General features: G+C 44.2%; 2 protein-coding genes across 3 annotated transcripts in view; both read left to right on the plus strand.

The window, feature by feature from the left end:
- The window catches only part of LOC134439580 (sodium/hydrogen exchanger 2-like), a 16,082-nt gene extending 13,910 nt beyond the window's left edge, over positions 1-2,172 (plus strand). Inside the window, exons 14-15 of one of the 2 annotated variants that reach the window (XM_063189481.1) lie at positions 41-116; positions 1,706-2,172. In XM_063189481.1, coding sequence (XP_063045551.1) covers positions 41-116; positions 1,706-1,905 — 276 coding nt within the window. In that variant the 3' untranslated portion in view covers positions 1,906-2,172. The remainder of the gene's footprint in view (positions 1-40; positions 117-1,705) is intronic. The other variant, XM_063189482.1, reaches the window with a different exon arrangement.
- A 2,305-nt stretch (positions 2,173-4,477) lies between these two features.
- The window catches only part of LOC134440510 (transmembrane protein 182-like), a 19,419-nt gene continuing 8,896 nt past the window's right edge, over positions 4,478-15,000 (plus strand). The window contains exons 1-2 of the mRNA XM_063190613.1: positions 4,478-5,090; positions 12,877-13,009. Coding sequence (XP_063046683.1) covers positions 4,617-5,090; positions 12,877-13,009 — 607 coding nt within the window. The 5' untranslated portion in view covers positions 4,478-4,616. The remainder of the gene's footprint in view (positions 5,091-12,876; positions 13,010-15,000) is intronic.

The following is a 15,000-nucleotide window of genomic DNA, read 5'->3' on the forward strand; positions in this document are numbered from 1 at the left end:
TGTGTGTGTGTGTGTGTGTGTGTGTGTGTGTGTGACACAGTGGGAGCATGAGTATGAAGATAGGGACTCCAATGGAAGGCGACTATCTCAATCACTTACAGGTATTACAGTAATAAGTAAGTAAGTCTGATGTGTATTGCCCTCCTCCTCTGCTTCTCTTCTTTCTCTATTCTTTTTCCCAAATGTTAATAACGTTTTGAACTTGTTGGGTCTACGTAAGGGTGTCATGTAACCAGCATGAGAATGACAAGACCCATCTTAGGAATGATGACACACTATTGATGCTTACAGTATGACTGTTGTCATAATGTGTCATTCCTTTTTTAAATGTTAAAAACCTTTCATGCAGAGTTATAACCTTTCCTTATAATTCTTACCTGTATATTTAATCAAAATGGTAATGACCTGTCTTAATCTGTTACTTGATTAATCTGTTTGTCTCTGTAATGTCATAGCTATGTTGTTAAAGTGATACTGTCCCATTTTTGGAAATAAGCTAATTGTACACCTCTCCTTGTGTTAAATGACTGAGTATTACCTTTCCTCCTGTTCTTTCAATCGTTCTCCGAGTATGGCAGTGCAAATTTTACCTCTAGTAGCAATTAACATTGAGTCCTATGAGACCAGGTGGCGGCTAACTGGTCTCATAGTGCTCAATGTGAACTGCTAGCTTAGAGGTAAAATGTGCACTGCCATACCCTTTCATGCAGATTGGACCGCCGGGCCAGCCCATTAACTAGTTTCTAAAAAACATCTTAAAGTGATACTGTCCCATTTTTGGAAATAAGCGTATTTTACACCTCTCCTTGAGTTAAATGATTGAGTTTTAATGTTCTCCTGTACTTTCAAATGTTCTCTGAGTATGGCAGTGCACATTTTACCTCTAAGCTAGCAGTTAACATTGAGCACTATGAGACCAACTACAACTACATCATAACATTGCTATGACATTGCCAAAAGCCGTAGCAAGACTTAACTAGACAAATTTGGTGACAGTGAGATAATAACAAAGGCAAAAAGGTTAAGTTTGTACGATTACACAAAGGCTAATAGACAGATTATGATGAAAGTTTAAGTCGTAAAATTGGCTCAGAACATTAAACCTGTTTTATTTATGGGACTGATCTGGCAGGTCATTTTTGGGCTCCAGGACATTTTTAGAGAGCACTTACAATAGCTAAAGTACTATTGGATAGAACTGAGGTTTGCACTCTGGGCACTATTCTAGTTTCTCCATGTCTTCCTGGTTCTTTTCCCTTTTTTCTACTGTGTCTGTTTTTCCGTTTGATCTATATGGGTATACTAGTTTAGTTTGTGTGTGTGTGTGTGTGTGTGTGTGTGTGTGTGTGCATGCGTGCGTGTGTGAGCGAGGCGGGTGGTGGGGTGTAGTACTGCATTTGCTGCCATGGTACCATGTACTTTATTTGTGTGAGCATGTGTGGTGAGGTCACTGCAGCTGGTCAGCGATGACACTAGAACAACAGCTGTGCATCCTCAAACACATACAAACATACTATATACACATACACACATGTGCATTGTGTACGCACATGCATGCACACACTCACGCACTAGCACACACCCTGTACTTACACACGCATTTCACTGTCTGTTTAACGTTTTCACTTGAAGTTGTTCAGGATAAGAGTGTCAGCAGTGTAATGGTATCTTTTCCCCTGTTTGCTGTTGCTGTGACCCTCTCCAGCATGCAACACGACTGATGGGGCGCTATCCAGTCCCAACGGCCCTGCAGAGCTGCACCCTGACACGGGCACAGACGACAGCGCTGCCCCTGGCTCATCCTCTCAGGACCAGGAGCAGAACTGCAGGAGATCTACCAGCACCACAAGCAGAGGGCCCAAGAAACTCAGCTTTGTCTTCGAGAATGAGAAGAACAGGAAGTAAGGCTGGCCCAGAAGAGGAAAAGACTCAACAACAAAAGAAAAGAAAGTAAAACATATCAAAAACAGACAAAACAAGACAGGAGGGGGACTTTTGTATGGCACGAGAGATTCTAGTGACTGGCAGTGTCTGAGTGAACTTTTCTTCAAAAATGTGATGGGAGTTGTGTTCACGTTTGTGTAGTATGTTGATGGTGCATCGGCTTCAGGGTCGTGGACGAATTCATTTTTAAAGAACAGTGGGACATTGGATTAAAAAAGCTTTCAGAGATCTTTGATGTGGTGTTTTTTTAATTACAAAACCTTTTTTGTTAACATAAATATCGACAGCAGGAGGCAATGTTGAGCTGCTGGAGATACATTTTATAGAACTAGTGCTTTTACAGAACTAGTGCTCAAGCCCATGTTGTGTTTTTTTCTATTGTATATGACAGGTGTATTCTACCATAACATCTTATGATAGGCTGATTGTAACAAATAGATGAGATGACATAGGCGCGGTATGTGTGCCCAAGAATAGCTTCAGTTTTGCAATCCAAAACAAGCAAAGTTTAGAAGTTCAGTCACCTGTACATGTAGTTCATGCACAAGCATGTCATCCAATTATTGATAGCACAGTGATGTAGTTTGCTGTTGCGTATTTTGTGTAGAAGAGTACAGCCTTGCAGAGATGTGTTCAGACCGTAATGGAGCCGTGATGATTTGTGACTTTGTCTCGTGCAGATGTGAAAAAACTAGACTGACAGAGTAAAAGTCCTGCTTCCTGGCTTGAAAGTCCTGCAACCTGTCTTAAGGGATGTGGTAATTAGGATCAGCTGGAGCAAAAATGTGGCAGGGTTTTTATTTTCTGCACCTTGTCTTTTTCCACCTCTGGTCTTGTGCAGTGATGAGAAGGGGAGTGGCTATGCGGGCAAAGCTTCATGGGTATGCCCAGAGTGGCAAAGTGGCAAAAGGCAATCCAATTTAACTTTGCACACCACACCCTGGTAGGCTACTACCGCTATGCCACCTTCCAAATTGGAGATCATTCGGTGGGGTGGTGCAGGAATTATGTGTGGAACAGACATAGGCCTACAGGAGGAGATCCAGACAGAGATTCCTTGAATTACTAAGTAGATAAAATAGTGTTGTCACTGCTAGCGAGCAGATGAATGCAAACTTTGAGTAAGTAATGCTGATTAAGCCAGGGCACGTTTATTAAGTTTCACTGTATTTAAAACCAGTTCTGCTTCAGCATATCCTGGTATTGATAATGATGGAAGTGGCAGAAATAGGCACAATGTAGTATGTTAGTCATGGTGGCTTGAAAGTAGGCCTAAATTTGTGTTGAGATTAGCCTGCGATATCAAACATGATATTGTTATTGTAGCTTGTGTGTACAAAATGATCTTAAAACAGGCCTACTCTAAATATCATCCAAAAAGTTGGATCAGCTGACAGTACAACACAGCAAACTTTTGGGATGATATTTGAAGTTGCTTTAAAAACCATGCCTCCATTGGAATGGCTAGGATCTTGGAATGAGCTGAGCAACAAAAAAAGTAAACAAAAATACAAATGCTGTGTCGTTGAGTACTGAGAAATGAAATGCTCATATAACGAGCAATACACTGCACAGTGAAATTGGGATGAATTCTCCTTTAAAAAAAATCAGGTGCAAGTGGTGTATGCGCACATAGCTTTTTATATACTGAAAATTGGAAATACTCACTTCTTCCGTCTGTGTTGTGGGTCATCCGGCTGGTGGGCGTGAGTCACTGAGAGGTGAGAGATATGTGGCAGAGTCTGAGTGTGTAATTGGCATGTCCCGTCTAATGTCATTCCTCTGCCTTCTTCAGGAGTTACACAGAGGAGCTAAATGGCTCGCTAAACACAAACACTCAGAGAGAGAGAGAGAGAGAGACTGGAGAAGGAACTGCCTTATCTGTCCTGCACAAGTTTTAGGGGTGGTTAGAATTGATACCTATAATGGTGCCTTTATGGGTCCTACAAAGAGTATTGAAACCCTAATAATTAACTTATAGCCCCCCAAATCCCTTAGTATCAGCTGGCAGTGCTCCTATGCTCCAAATAACTCTGGCAGTCAATATGAAATCTATCAAATATGGACAGTGGAGAATAATATTGTGGTGTTGGCATGGGAGTGTATTCAGATAGCTTGGTATCATTTTCACAGCTCAGGCGTACAGCAGTCATGTCTATATTCTCTATAGTGAGTGTGCATGAGCAAAAGTACGGGGTGAAAGAGAAAGCATGTGCGTGCATGTACAGTATGTGTGTAGGCCGTGCATGCATACATACAGTATGTGGGGGCGCGAGCTTGTGTGCGTGTGTGTGTGTGTGTGCGTGTTTGTATATGTGTGTGTGTGTATGCACATCACCCGGAGTAACTCACACCACCCACAGCCACACAACCCTCTGCTTACTCTGCGTCCCAAAAATAGACATCGGCCCCCAACCCCTACTTACCCACCCCTACACACACACACACACACACAGACAGACACACACACACACCCCAAACCCCACCACCCCCTCCTCTCCCAGCTCCGCCTCACTCAACCTTTCCAGTCGTCTAGTGTGGACACCAAATCTCCTTCTGAACTACCACACAGAGACCCAGGCCCTACCACACACAGACCCCTACCCACACACAACATACCCGGACACCCTCTGAAGCACCAGAGCGTGTGGAACTGAGTGAGCGCTAGCAGCATGAAGACGGGGGTGGCTGCCCTGGTCGGGGGCATCGTGGGGGGCCTGGGCCTGCTCTGCTTCCTGGTGGCGTTTGGCACCGACTACTGGCTCCTGGCGAGTGACGACTGTTACATTGACGACGGATTTGGCCCGGTGACGACGCTGGCTCCTGGTCATGTTGACCTGGTGACAACACCAATAGTCCAGGTGACAACGGCAATGGACCTGGGGACAACAGCAATAGACCAGGGAACAACTGCCGTGGACGAGGGGACAACTGCCGTGGATCAGGGGACAACTGCGTTGAACCAGGGGACAATGCTAATAGTCCAGGGGACAACTGCCGTGGACCAGGGGACAATAGCGGTGGCCCTGGTGGCAACAGCAGAACCACAAACTAACGCGGCGGACACCTCAGACGCTGCCGCTGCCCAAACTAGCGCCTTGGAGGCCTCGGCCAACCCGACCCTGCCCAGCTTCCCAGCAGCAGAGGTGAGAGACATTAGATCTGCAAAAAAAAAAAAGGTTTGTTTATGTTAACCCCCCTCGAAGGGTTTTCGAGAAATATCCCCCTGGCCAAACATAACATTTGTGTCAGTGGTTGTGGCCAGGGGGAGGTAATTACAGTGATATTGCAGAGCAAAAGAGTGCGCTTAAAAAGAGAGAGAGGGAGAGAGGCTTTTTAGATCAGTCAGGGACTATTTTTCTTGTATTTGTGTCATGCCGTGTAACAGTACACCCGGTATTCCCGGACACTGAGGCAGGCGTAGCTGCGTTTAATGCCGGAGCTGGCACGCCACTTACTGAGGCCCAAGAAGAGAACACAGGCAGGGGTCGAGGCACACAACACAACACAAACACTCACCAGCCGGCCTGCAGAAACACAGCCTCCTATGCACTGCTGTTGTGTACTGCTGTTGTGTTCATTTTGGTGTGTACTATGTGAATTACCTTCATAACTTGTTAAACTTTCTTATACTGTACTTACTTCGTTTTTTACCTTTTCCTGTTACACGGCAGACGGCACCAGTCAGAAACCGTGTAACTCAAGTTATGCAACATTGTGTAACTTGCAGAACATTCTGTATATCTTCAATGACGTGAGACCACACTTTCACTCAAATCATCCTAGGAACGACATATTCGATACAAACACATTATCTATTCATACATGTAGAAAAGGAATTGTTAAAATGTTAGAAAAGTTAAAATACACAGAGAAGAGAACACAGGTAGGGGTTAAGTCACACAACACAACATAAAACACATACTCGCCGGGCTGCAGTAACCAAGCCTCCAATGCACTGCTGTTTAAAGCTATTGTATTCAAAAGAATTATGGACATTTGTGTATTGTCACATTTACTGTACAACACTTACTTTTTCTTTTACTCTTCCTGTTACACAGTCAGAAGCAGTGTAACTGTAGTTATGCAACATTGGGTAACTGTTCATGCTGTATATCTTCACTGGCATGATACCACAGGGTCAGTGTTGTGTATATGTACAGACGTATATACATACATTGCATTTAGCCGACACTTTCATCCAAAGTGTCCTAGAAAAGACATAATCAATAAAAGTATGTGATGTATTGACACATGTGGAAAAGGAATAGTTAAATAGAGCTAAAACATACTGGTTTTCAGTTTAAGTGTTTGTTATTTTCCTGTATAATCCTGTAGCATACAGATGCCATGAAAAGTCACTGAGGGGTGCAGAGCAATGGTAGTGGACTCTAAGCATTGATTGAAGTTGTACAACGTAGTGCAGTTGCAAAGAGAACAATGAAGGTTTATGGAAGGTAGACTGGTTTTGTAAAGACAGAAACATATCTTCTTAGTAACACCATAAACACGTCCGAAACATGAATGTGACATAAACAAAAACGTTTTAGAAGATGGGTTTAAACAGGTGGATTTCAAATGTCACAATGTGCAGCAATGTTGTTGAAAGTTAAACTAATGTGCATGTCAGACACTCTGACATACCAGCATGGAGGGCAGAACTCACACATGCGGCAGCTCTCTCTCTGACAGAGTGGGGTACAAGAAGGAGGGGGCAAGACATCCATAAACTTCAACTTCAGGTTGTCTCATAAAAGTGAGGCTTGATTTCTCAAACCCCTCTTGGGGTCCCCTTCGAGGCACATAGGCATGTGGCCATGGATGAATATCCGGAATCACATGTTGCTCTGAAAGCATAATAGTTGCTGAGGAAGGCAGAGTGCAGAAACACAGCAAAAAAAGTATTTTCTATACATTAGCCTGGTATTTTTAAAATGTGTCATTTGTATAGTAGGCTACTGAAGGCCACCGCCTACTAAACGCTATAGCAGCAACTGTATTTAAAGAGCCTAAGTGGGGTGACAGATGACAGCTGAACTGTTAGGTTGCCATTGGTGACATCTCAGGGGACAGAGAACAGCTGAGGAGGAGGGAAGTTCCTGAGGAACATCACTCTGTAGAAATAAATGCAATGTGTGTATGAAGTTATAATACTTTCCACCGTCCATGATAATGCCATAATACACATTTCACATTTTACACTCAGAATAAAGTCGTTGAAAAGACAAAAATCAGACATTTCTATTTTTTTAAACTGAAGAAAAAATAAGCAGTAAATTAGTTCATATCGCCATCAGTCAAGTGAAGACATAAACAGGGTTTGAACCCTGAATTTCTGGTAGCTACCAGTAGCCTAAGTATTGCTTTTGTAACAGTTATTGCTGTCCAAGGTGGTGCCTATCAGAAATGAAGGGGTTACTCTAAGAGAAATCACTTTAGTGAAATGTTCGAGGCCCACCTCTGACCCAATTAAGTATACAACTGAAATAAATTGTCAACAGCAACTCACACAAATATTATTTAGATTTTTTGAAAATTATTTCAAACCCCACTTGGCACACCTTCAGGGCCTACCAGTGGGCCCAGACCCACAGTTTGAGAATCCTTGCTCAGACAATTAAATAACGTAATTGTTAATAGAAACCATGGGTGTAATTTTAGGTGTGGATGATGGGGACTTGTCCATACCACGTTTGAGCCTTTATTACAAATATAATGCAAAAATAGCTAACACGTAGCCTAGCGCGAGCCAGACCCGTACAGCAATAAGCTGTACCAGGGAGCTAATTCAATTTGCGGTCGCTAGGGGCGTCTAGATTTCTAGGCTAGCTAACACAGGCAATTTGCCTTATTAATTTCCCCACCACTTTCCAAGTCGAGCCAAGACCTTTGATAGAAACGTTGTTACACCAGTATTGTCTCTAGATAGTGGACTGATCAAAATATCGTAGGAGAAACAGGGGGGCTGTGTGAGGGGCTGGTTTACGCCTAAAAAGGCCCGGGTCGGGTCGGGCTTTGGCCCTAGTCCAACCCTACAGTATGTTATAGGCTTATGTTACATTGACAGTGAAGGCTTTGCTACAGGCTATGCTGTAGGAGAGAGACTGTCTTTATTAGGTGGCTTGTTGTGAAATCTGACCTAACCGGCGAAGTGAACTGCCTCTTGCTTTTGAAGAGCTGGGATTTGTCTGTGAGGTTTTCAGGCTCAACAATGTCAACATTCTGTGTGTGTGTGTGTGTGTGTGTGTGTGTGTGTGTGTGTGTGTGTGTGTGTGTGTGTGTGTGTGTGTGTGTGTGTGTGTGTGTGTGTGTGTGTGTGTGTGTGTGTGTGTGTGTGTGTGTGTGTGTGTGTGTGTGTGTGTGCCTGTGTGCTGATGACAGACATACAGCTCTAAGACAGCTGACAGGGCCGAGGACATCTGCACAGAGGGACAGACTGGACCAGAGTATGAGCATCAGAACTCACACTTCCTTTCACACACGTACATGCGCGTATTTGCGCACACACACACACACACACACACACACACACACACACACACACACACACACACACACACACACACACACACACCAGCCAGTGTAGACAGACTGGCACAAACAAACACCGTCATACAAATAAACACAGACAAGCAGACTCAAACCAGATGAGTGAGCGGTGAGCAGGCAGGAGAGAGAGAGAGAGAGAGAGAGAGAGAGAGGTATTGGAGAGGTATACTGTATGTCAGCAAGCTTGCAGACGGAGGACCGTAATGGTTCTTGCAGATCTGAAAGTTGTATTACACAAACAGTAAATCACACACAAACGCACACTCTTCTGCTGTGCACGTCTTGCAGACTCCGTGTACTTGTCCTGCATGCGGTCTGTAGGATATAGAAACACATTTTGTGAAGGTGAGGACAAACCAAGAGAAGAAGGCCTGTCTCAACACTTGACACCTCCTACCGTTCCCCAGACAGTGTTTCTCTGTAATGATCCTAGCAGAAAAGGTACACACAGACACATAGCCACTGACTGCTGGCATCAGTGCTGCCGCTGCTGCTGAAAGCGTATGGGTCCTGCCTGACTGCTTATATATTTGGTACATTACAGTAACTCTGTGCCCTGTTTGCTAAATTATTGTCAGACGAGCATTCAGTACATAAAAGTAGTTCGTACACATTCACAACGCATGTGCACACTAGCACACATGTACACAGTGTAAAATATCCTCTCTGTCTCTCTGTCTCTCTGTCTCTCTGTCTCTGTCTCTCTCTCTGTGTCTGTCTGTCTGTCTCTCTCTCTCTCTCTCTCTCTCTCTCTCTCTCTCTCTCTCTCTCTCTCTCTCTCTCTCTCTCTCTCTCTCTCTCTCTCTCTCTCTCAGACATTCCCCTGTCTTTCTGGCAGTTTAAGCAGTTTGATAGTTCTATTAACCCTATAAGACACGGCATTATAAATGAGCTGTTACCAGAATGGCAGTGACCAAGTCGTAATGTATTACTAAAGGCCCCGTGCACTGTCATAGTGGTGTAGTACTATAGTAGTTAACTTCACTGCATTAAGGGGCTACACTGATAGTACAAGCTTAATGATGACACAGAAGACATGGTGTGTTTAAGGTACCATTTCCTAACGGAAGGAACATTTTTACAGCTTTCAAAACCAGGGCTTGGCAGCTACTGTATAATTCAACAATGGAGTTGTCCTAAAGCTTTGAGTCATAATATAGATGTGAAATGCCTGCAGACACACATACACCTTCACCCTCACACCCTCCCTTTTACCTTCTCTCAAGCTTGCAGTCTCTCTCTCTCTCTGTCTCTCTCTCTCTCTCTCTCTCTCTCTCTCTCTCTCTCTCTCTCACACACACACACACACACACACACACACACACACACACACACACACACACACACACACACACACACACACACACACACACACACACACACACACACACACACACGCCACAGGGTCATGCACACGTATAAAAAAGGAAGAATACCGTACTCTACCCCATCAATCATTTTCTATGACAGCATAGAGTGTGGAGCATATCATTTCGTATGTATGCCTCGGCAGCCACAGACCACAAATGATTTCCACTCTTGTTTCTGGATCTCTCTCTCTCTCTCACGCCTTGGCACCGGGGATGGGACACTACACTTCTCCAAAAGACCTGGACTCAACTCCCATACACTCCCCAACCCTCCAAAATACAGTTACAGGGAAACATGAGGATAGAAGGGCGGTGAATTGGGTCAGCTAGGGTCATTGTAACTCTGATCATGTCTAGGTTAGTAGCAGTGCATGGGGGCATCATGGCAAGACAGGCATCAGGGTTTGGCATGGGTATCAGTGGTTGGTATTATTAGGATTTGGGAAGAGAGCATTCTGGGTTAGAGTTAGGGTTGTGAGTGATTGGTGTTGGCATCTGTATGGTTTGGTGTAGACACATAGGCACGGCCCTTGACAGCTTTGTCTTGGCCCAGGACAAAGTTATCTTAAATACATGCAATGTAATGAGAACCCAATTCTGGGCCACTCCTCTCCCTGGGCCTGTGACAACTGACCCCTTTGTCGGTCAGCTTCCCTGCATATAAAGTTTGGGAAAGGTTCTTGGGGGTTAGTATGGGCATGGGAGAGGGTATTAGGGTTTGGTATAGACATTTACAGTTAGGGTTTCTGCTTTCTCTGGGAGAGAGTGTTTGGGCTTGGTATGTACAGTATATTGGGCTTGGGAGAGGGCATTGGGGGCTACCATGGGTATGAGGAGTTTGCTATGAGCATTAGGAGTTGAGACAGCTTATTAGGGTTTTGGATGGACGTTAGGGTTAGCGGTTGGAGGAGTGAAGGGGTGAGGGATGAGTTGGCCACGTCTGATGTTATTCCAAAGGTGTGCCAGGGTTTATATTGGGCTCGTAAGTCATATTACAGCATTGGACGAGAGGAATGAAATGAGAGACAGAGCATAGTATATGTGAGAGAGACAGAGAGAAGGCTCAGAAAAAAATGGAGAGAGACACCTAGAAAGTGAGAGAGACGCGCTGTCAGTTTTATGGCCTCGGTGAGCTGGCTCAGACAGTAATGTGAAGCATTTTAGAATATGTGAGTTTTGCTTTGCAGCCGTGGTGCATTAGATGCAGTAAACATGACACATACGGCTGTGGATTCAACACTGGAGTTCATCAGTCAGCTCCAACAAAAAGGTGCAAAATGGGCTGGAAGTGTAATAAAAAGGTGGTGGCAACAGAGTCCATATGTGAGGTTGTATTGAATAGAATCAAATGTTAGCAGAGTGCTCCGCACTTTGTCAGAGGCGATGTACGATAAGTTTAAAGATGGAAAGGGGTGTGGGGTGGGGGTGGATGGAATAACTAAAATGTGTGCGAGAGAGAGAGTATAGAGACTGGGAAAATCCTCTCTTTCACATTCAGTAGCCGCTTAATGCACGCTGCACCTCCAGTGCAGGGCAGTCATGGGTAAGCGGCTAGGGTGTCAGACTTGTAGTCCAAAAGTTGCCGGTTCGACTCCCAACCCGCCTGGTTGGTGGGGGGGAGTAATTAACCAGTGCTCTCCCCCATCCTCCTCCATGACTGAGGTACCCTGAGCATGGTACCGTCCCGCCGCACTGCTGCCTTGGGGTGCCATTGGGAGCTGCCCCCTTGCACGGGTGAAGCATAAATGCAATTTCGTTGTGTGCAGTGTGCAGTGAACACTTTTGTGTTGTGGAGTGCTGTGTCACAATGACAATGGGAGTTGGAGTTTCCCAGTTTGGCCTCTACTTTCACCTCCAGTGGTAGGCTGTAATAGTCATTGAAAAGTACCATAGTACTACAATACTATGACACAACACAGGGCCTTTAGTAATGCACTACGACTTGGTCATTGCCATTCTGGTAACAGCAAATTCATAACGCTGTGTCGTAACGGGTTAAGAGGCACCAATAAAGAGTTGTGAAGTGATGACTTCAGTGCTGATGCTGAAGGTGACCTGTGCTGAATCAGTTAGCTTCATCTAGCTCTTCCATACTTCCCCCTTAGTCCTCTTCTCTCTCTTTTCCTCATTTGTGTTTTCTCTCCTCCGTTTGCTCTTTTCTTTATTGCATAGTCTATTCACTCAGTCGCACTGAAAGCTTTCGTCTCTGACGGCACGTCATGTTTCCAGCAGCTCGGAATTCCACAAAGCCAACATTCAGGGATATTATTACAGCAAAGCCTCAGCTCTCATCATGTCTCACGTGAGGTCCCGACTGAGGCGTATTGGGAAAGGCTTATTATAGTCGGGATATAATCATGTGTCTTTTTTCCCAGATGATGTGTCCCAGGTGACTTCATACTGCTGCTGTATGAATGATGGTTCCATTTTGGAGCGCTGAAGGGATTTGTATAGTAGTGTAGTGTCGCCAAAGCAGGCAGACAGATCAACCATTACATTTTCATTACAGCCTTTACTGAAAGTCTCCAGGTATACTTTCAGATGAAGTCATTTATTAAAGTTAAATGTGTAACTCTAACACAGACAGACCCACACACAAACACACACACACAGACACACACACTGTCGGTCTATGTAACTGGAATAAAGGCACGTAAATACGGTACAGAGGACACATCAATACACTAATAGCCCAACGCGAAAATCAGTCAGTCCATCCCACTACTGTCATATGGATTACGCTCATGTTGAACTGAATTCAATTACTGGAATGATGGTGCATTTGTGTTATGTGAAAGCATTTTCATTTTTAATGCAGAGTGTGTGTGTGTGCATGCGTGCGTGTGTGCGTGCGTGATCCACCTTTTTTCGGTAAGCTGGCTGACATACAGTATATCAAATATGTGTGTGTGTGTGTGTGTGTGTGTGTGTGTGTGTGTGTGTGTGTGTGTGTGTGTGTGTGTGTGTGTGTGTGTGTGTGTGTGTGTGTGTGTGTGTGTGTGTGTGTACACAGCGGCAGGTGGATCTGGTGACTCCGCACATGGTGACTGAGGCTCCGCGTGTGAACCTGCATCACGAGGGCTTCTTCTGGCGCTGTTTCTTCCAAGGAGATGCCTCCACACATGTCATCCTGGCAGTGCTCTTCAGTAGGTCCACACGCACGCAGGCACCACACGCACGCAGGCACGCACACTAGACAGACAGACTGAGACAGACAGATAGACATGCACATTTATTTATTTTATTTATTTGTACATGGGGAATGCCTCTTGAGATGCAACATCTCATTCTCAGTGGGGTCCCCTTGAAACTGGACAATATAGACAGGACAAGACAAAACATTACATCGTACAAGACAACACACAATCACACACTCATTCAAACAGCAGCCTCTTCGTTCCCCCACCTCTACAACCCCCATAGCAGTATGTTCTTGGTTAGTGGGACAGGCAGTAAGTACAAGGCATACAGTCAGAGGCATAGGTACTTAAAACGAATAAACATAGATGCAAAACAAAACAGGAAAACAGAGACACAAATAAGAATTCCTGAGAAACATTGAGGAAGTATACAACCCTGAGCTTCATGTAAACACAGACATAGCTGAAGCATTACTTCTTAGTAAAAAGTTAAATAATGATACCATATTAGTTAAAGCATTTACAAGTGTTGCTTTGGTTCAAGTACATTGACAGAGATGTCCTAAATTGCCCCAGAGATGTGGCTGATCTTACGGATCCAGGTAGGTTATTCCAATCACTGGGTGCTTTATAATTAAAAGAGCGTTTACCGCTTTCTTTGGAGATGTGCGGCACAGTGAGATAAAGGTGTTCAGTGTGTCTTAGCCTGAAGTTAGTTTGATATGGTATCAAATACTGTTTTAGGTAGTGTGGGTAGTTAAGGTGTAGGTATTTAAAAATGAACTGAAACCAGTGAAACTGCATCCTTACTTTAGGGGATGAAATACCTAGTGAGTCATATAAGGTGCGATGATGTGTTTTGAAAGGGCACCTTAGCACAAATCTACAGATGTTGTTGTAGGCAACTATCAGTGGCTTGAGATTGGTGTCAGTGGTATTCTGATATACTACATCAGCATAGTCGAATATTTAGAAATAAAAGTTGTTTCATAATTCTTGTTCTGATCTGTGTTGTGAAGAAGTTACTAGAGCGATACAGCATCCTGAGATTACAGTTTTTTCACTACAGAATCTATGTGAGATTTGAAAGAGAGTTACATACAGATAAACATACACTTGTACATACTTACACACACAGACATTAATGTAACAATGACTGAAAGTGACAAAAGTGACAAAAAACACTCATAAAAGTGCATAAAAGGGCAGTCATGGGTGAGCGGTTAGGGTGTCAGACTTGCATCCCAGAGCTTGCCGGTTCGACTCCCGACCCGCCAGGTTGGTGGGGGGAGTAATCAACCAGTGCTCTCCCCCATCCTCCTCCATGACTGAGGTACCCTGAGCATGGTACCGTCCCACCGCACTGCTCCCCATGGGGCGCCACTGAGGGCTGCCCCCTTGCACGGGTGAGGCATAAAAGCAATTTCGTTGTGTGCAGTGTGCAGTGTTCACTTGTGTGCTGTGGAGTGCTGTGTCACAATGACAATGGGAGTTGGAGTTTCCCAATGGGCTTTCACTTTTCACTTACTTGTGTTGAAAATCAATTACATTTTCATGAACAGAAGAAATCCAGGTAATTATCGAGTGATCTGTTGCACATAATGTACATTTCTTTTAAAGACTTTATTGTAGTTGCATATTTTAATACTGTAAACTTACCCACTCCTTATCAAACCTGCTGTCCTAAGCACGAACATAATCATTACAATTGGCTAAAAAAAACCAGCAACTCACTGATCTTTTTATTCAACTGTCCCTGTTGTAACACTACCCTAATAATTGGGCACACTGTAACAAAATGTGTAGCAATATGGAGTATGGAGCCTATGTAAGGTTAGTATAATGTGCATACACAATATGTTGTTGGTATATATGAAGGGTTTCGTTGCAAAACAGTGTATACAAGTGTGTGTGTGTGTGTGTGTGTGTGTGTGTGTGTGTGTGTGTGTGTGTGTGTGTGTGTGTGTGTGTGTGTGTGTGTGTGTGTGTGTGTGCGT

Source organism: Engraulis encrasicolus, chromosome 23 (genome assembly GCF_034702125.1).
Source record: "Engraulis encrasicolus isolate BLACKSEA-1 chromosome 23, IST_EnEncr_1.0, whole genome shotgun sequence".
Taxonomy (NCBI): domain Eukaryota; kingdom Metazoa; phylum Chordata; class Actinopteri; order Clupeiformes; family Engraulidae; genus Engraulis; species Engraulis encrasicolus.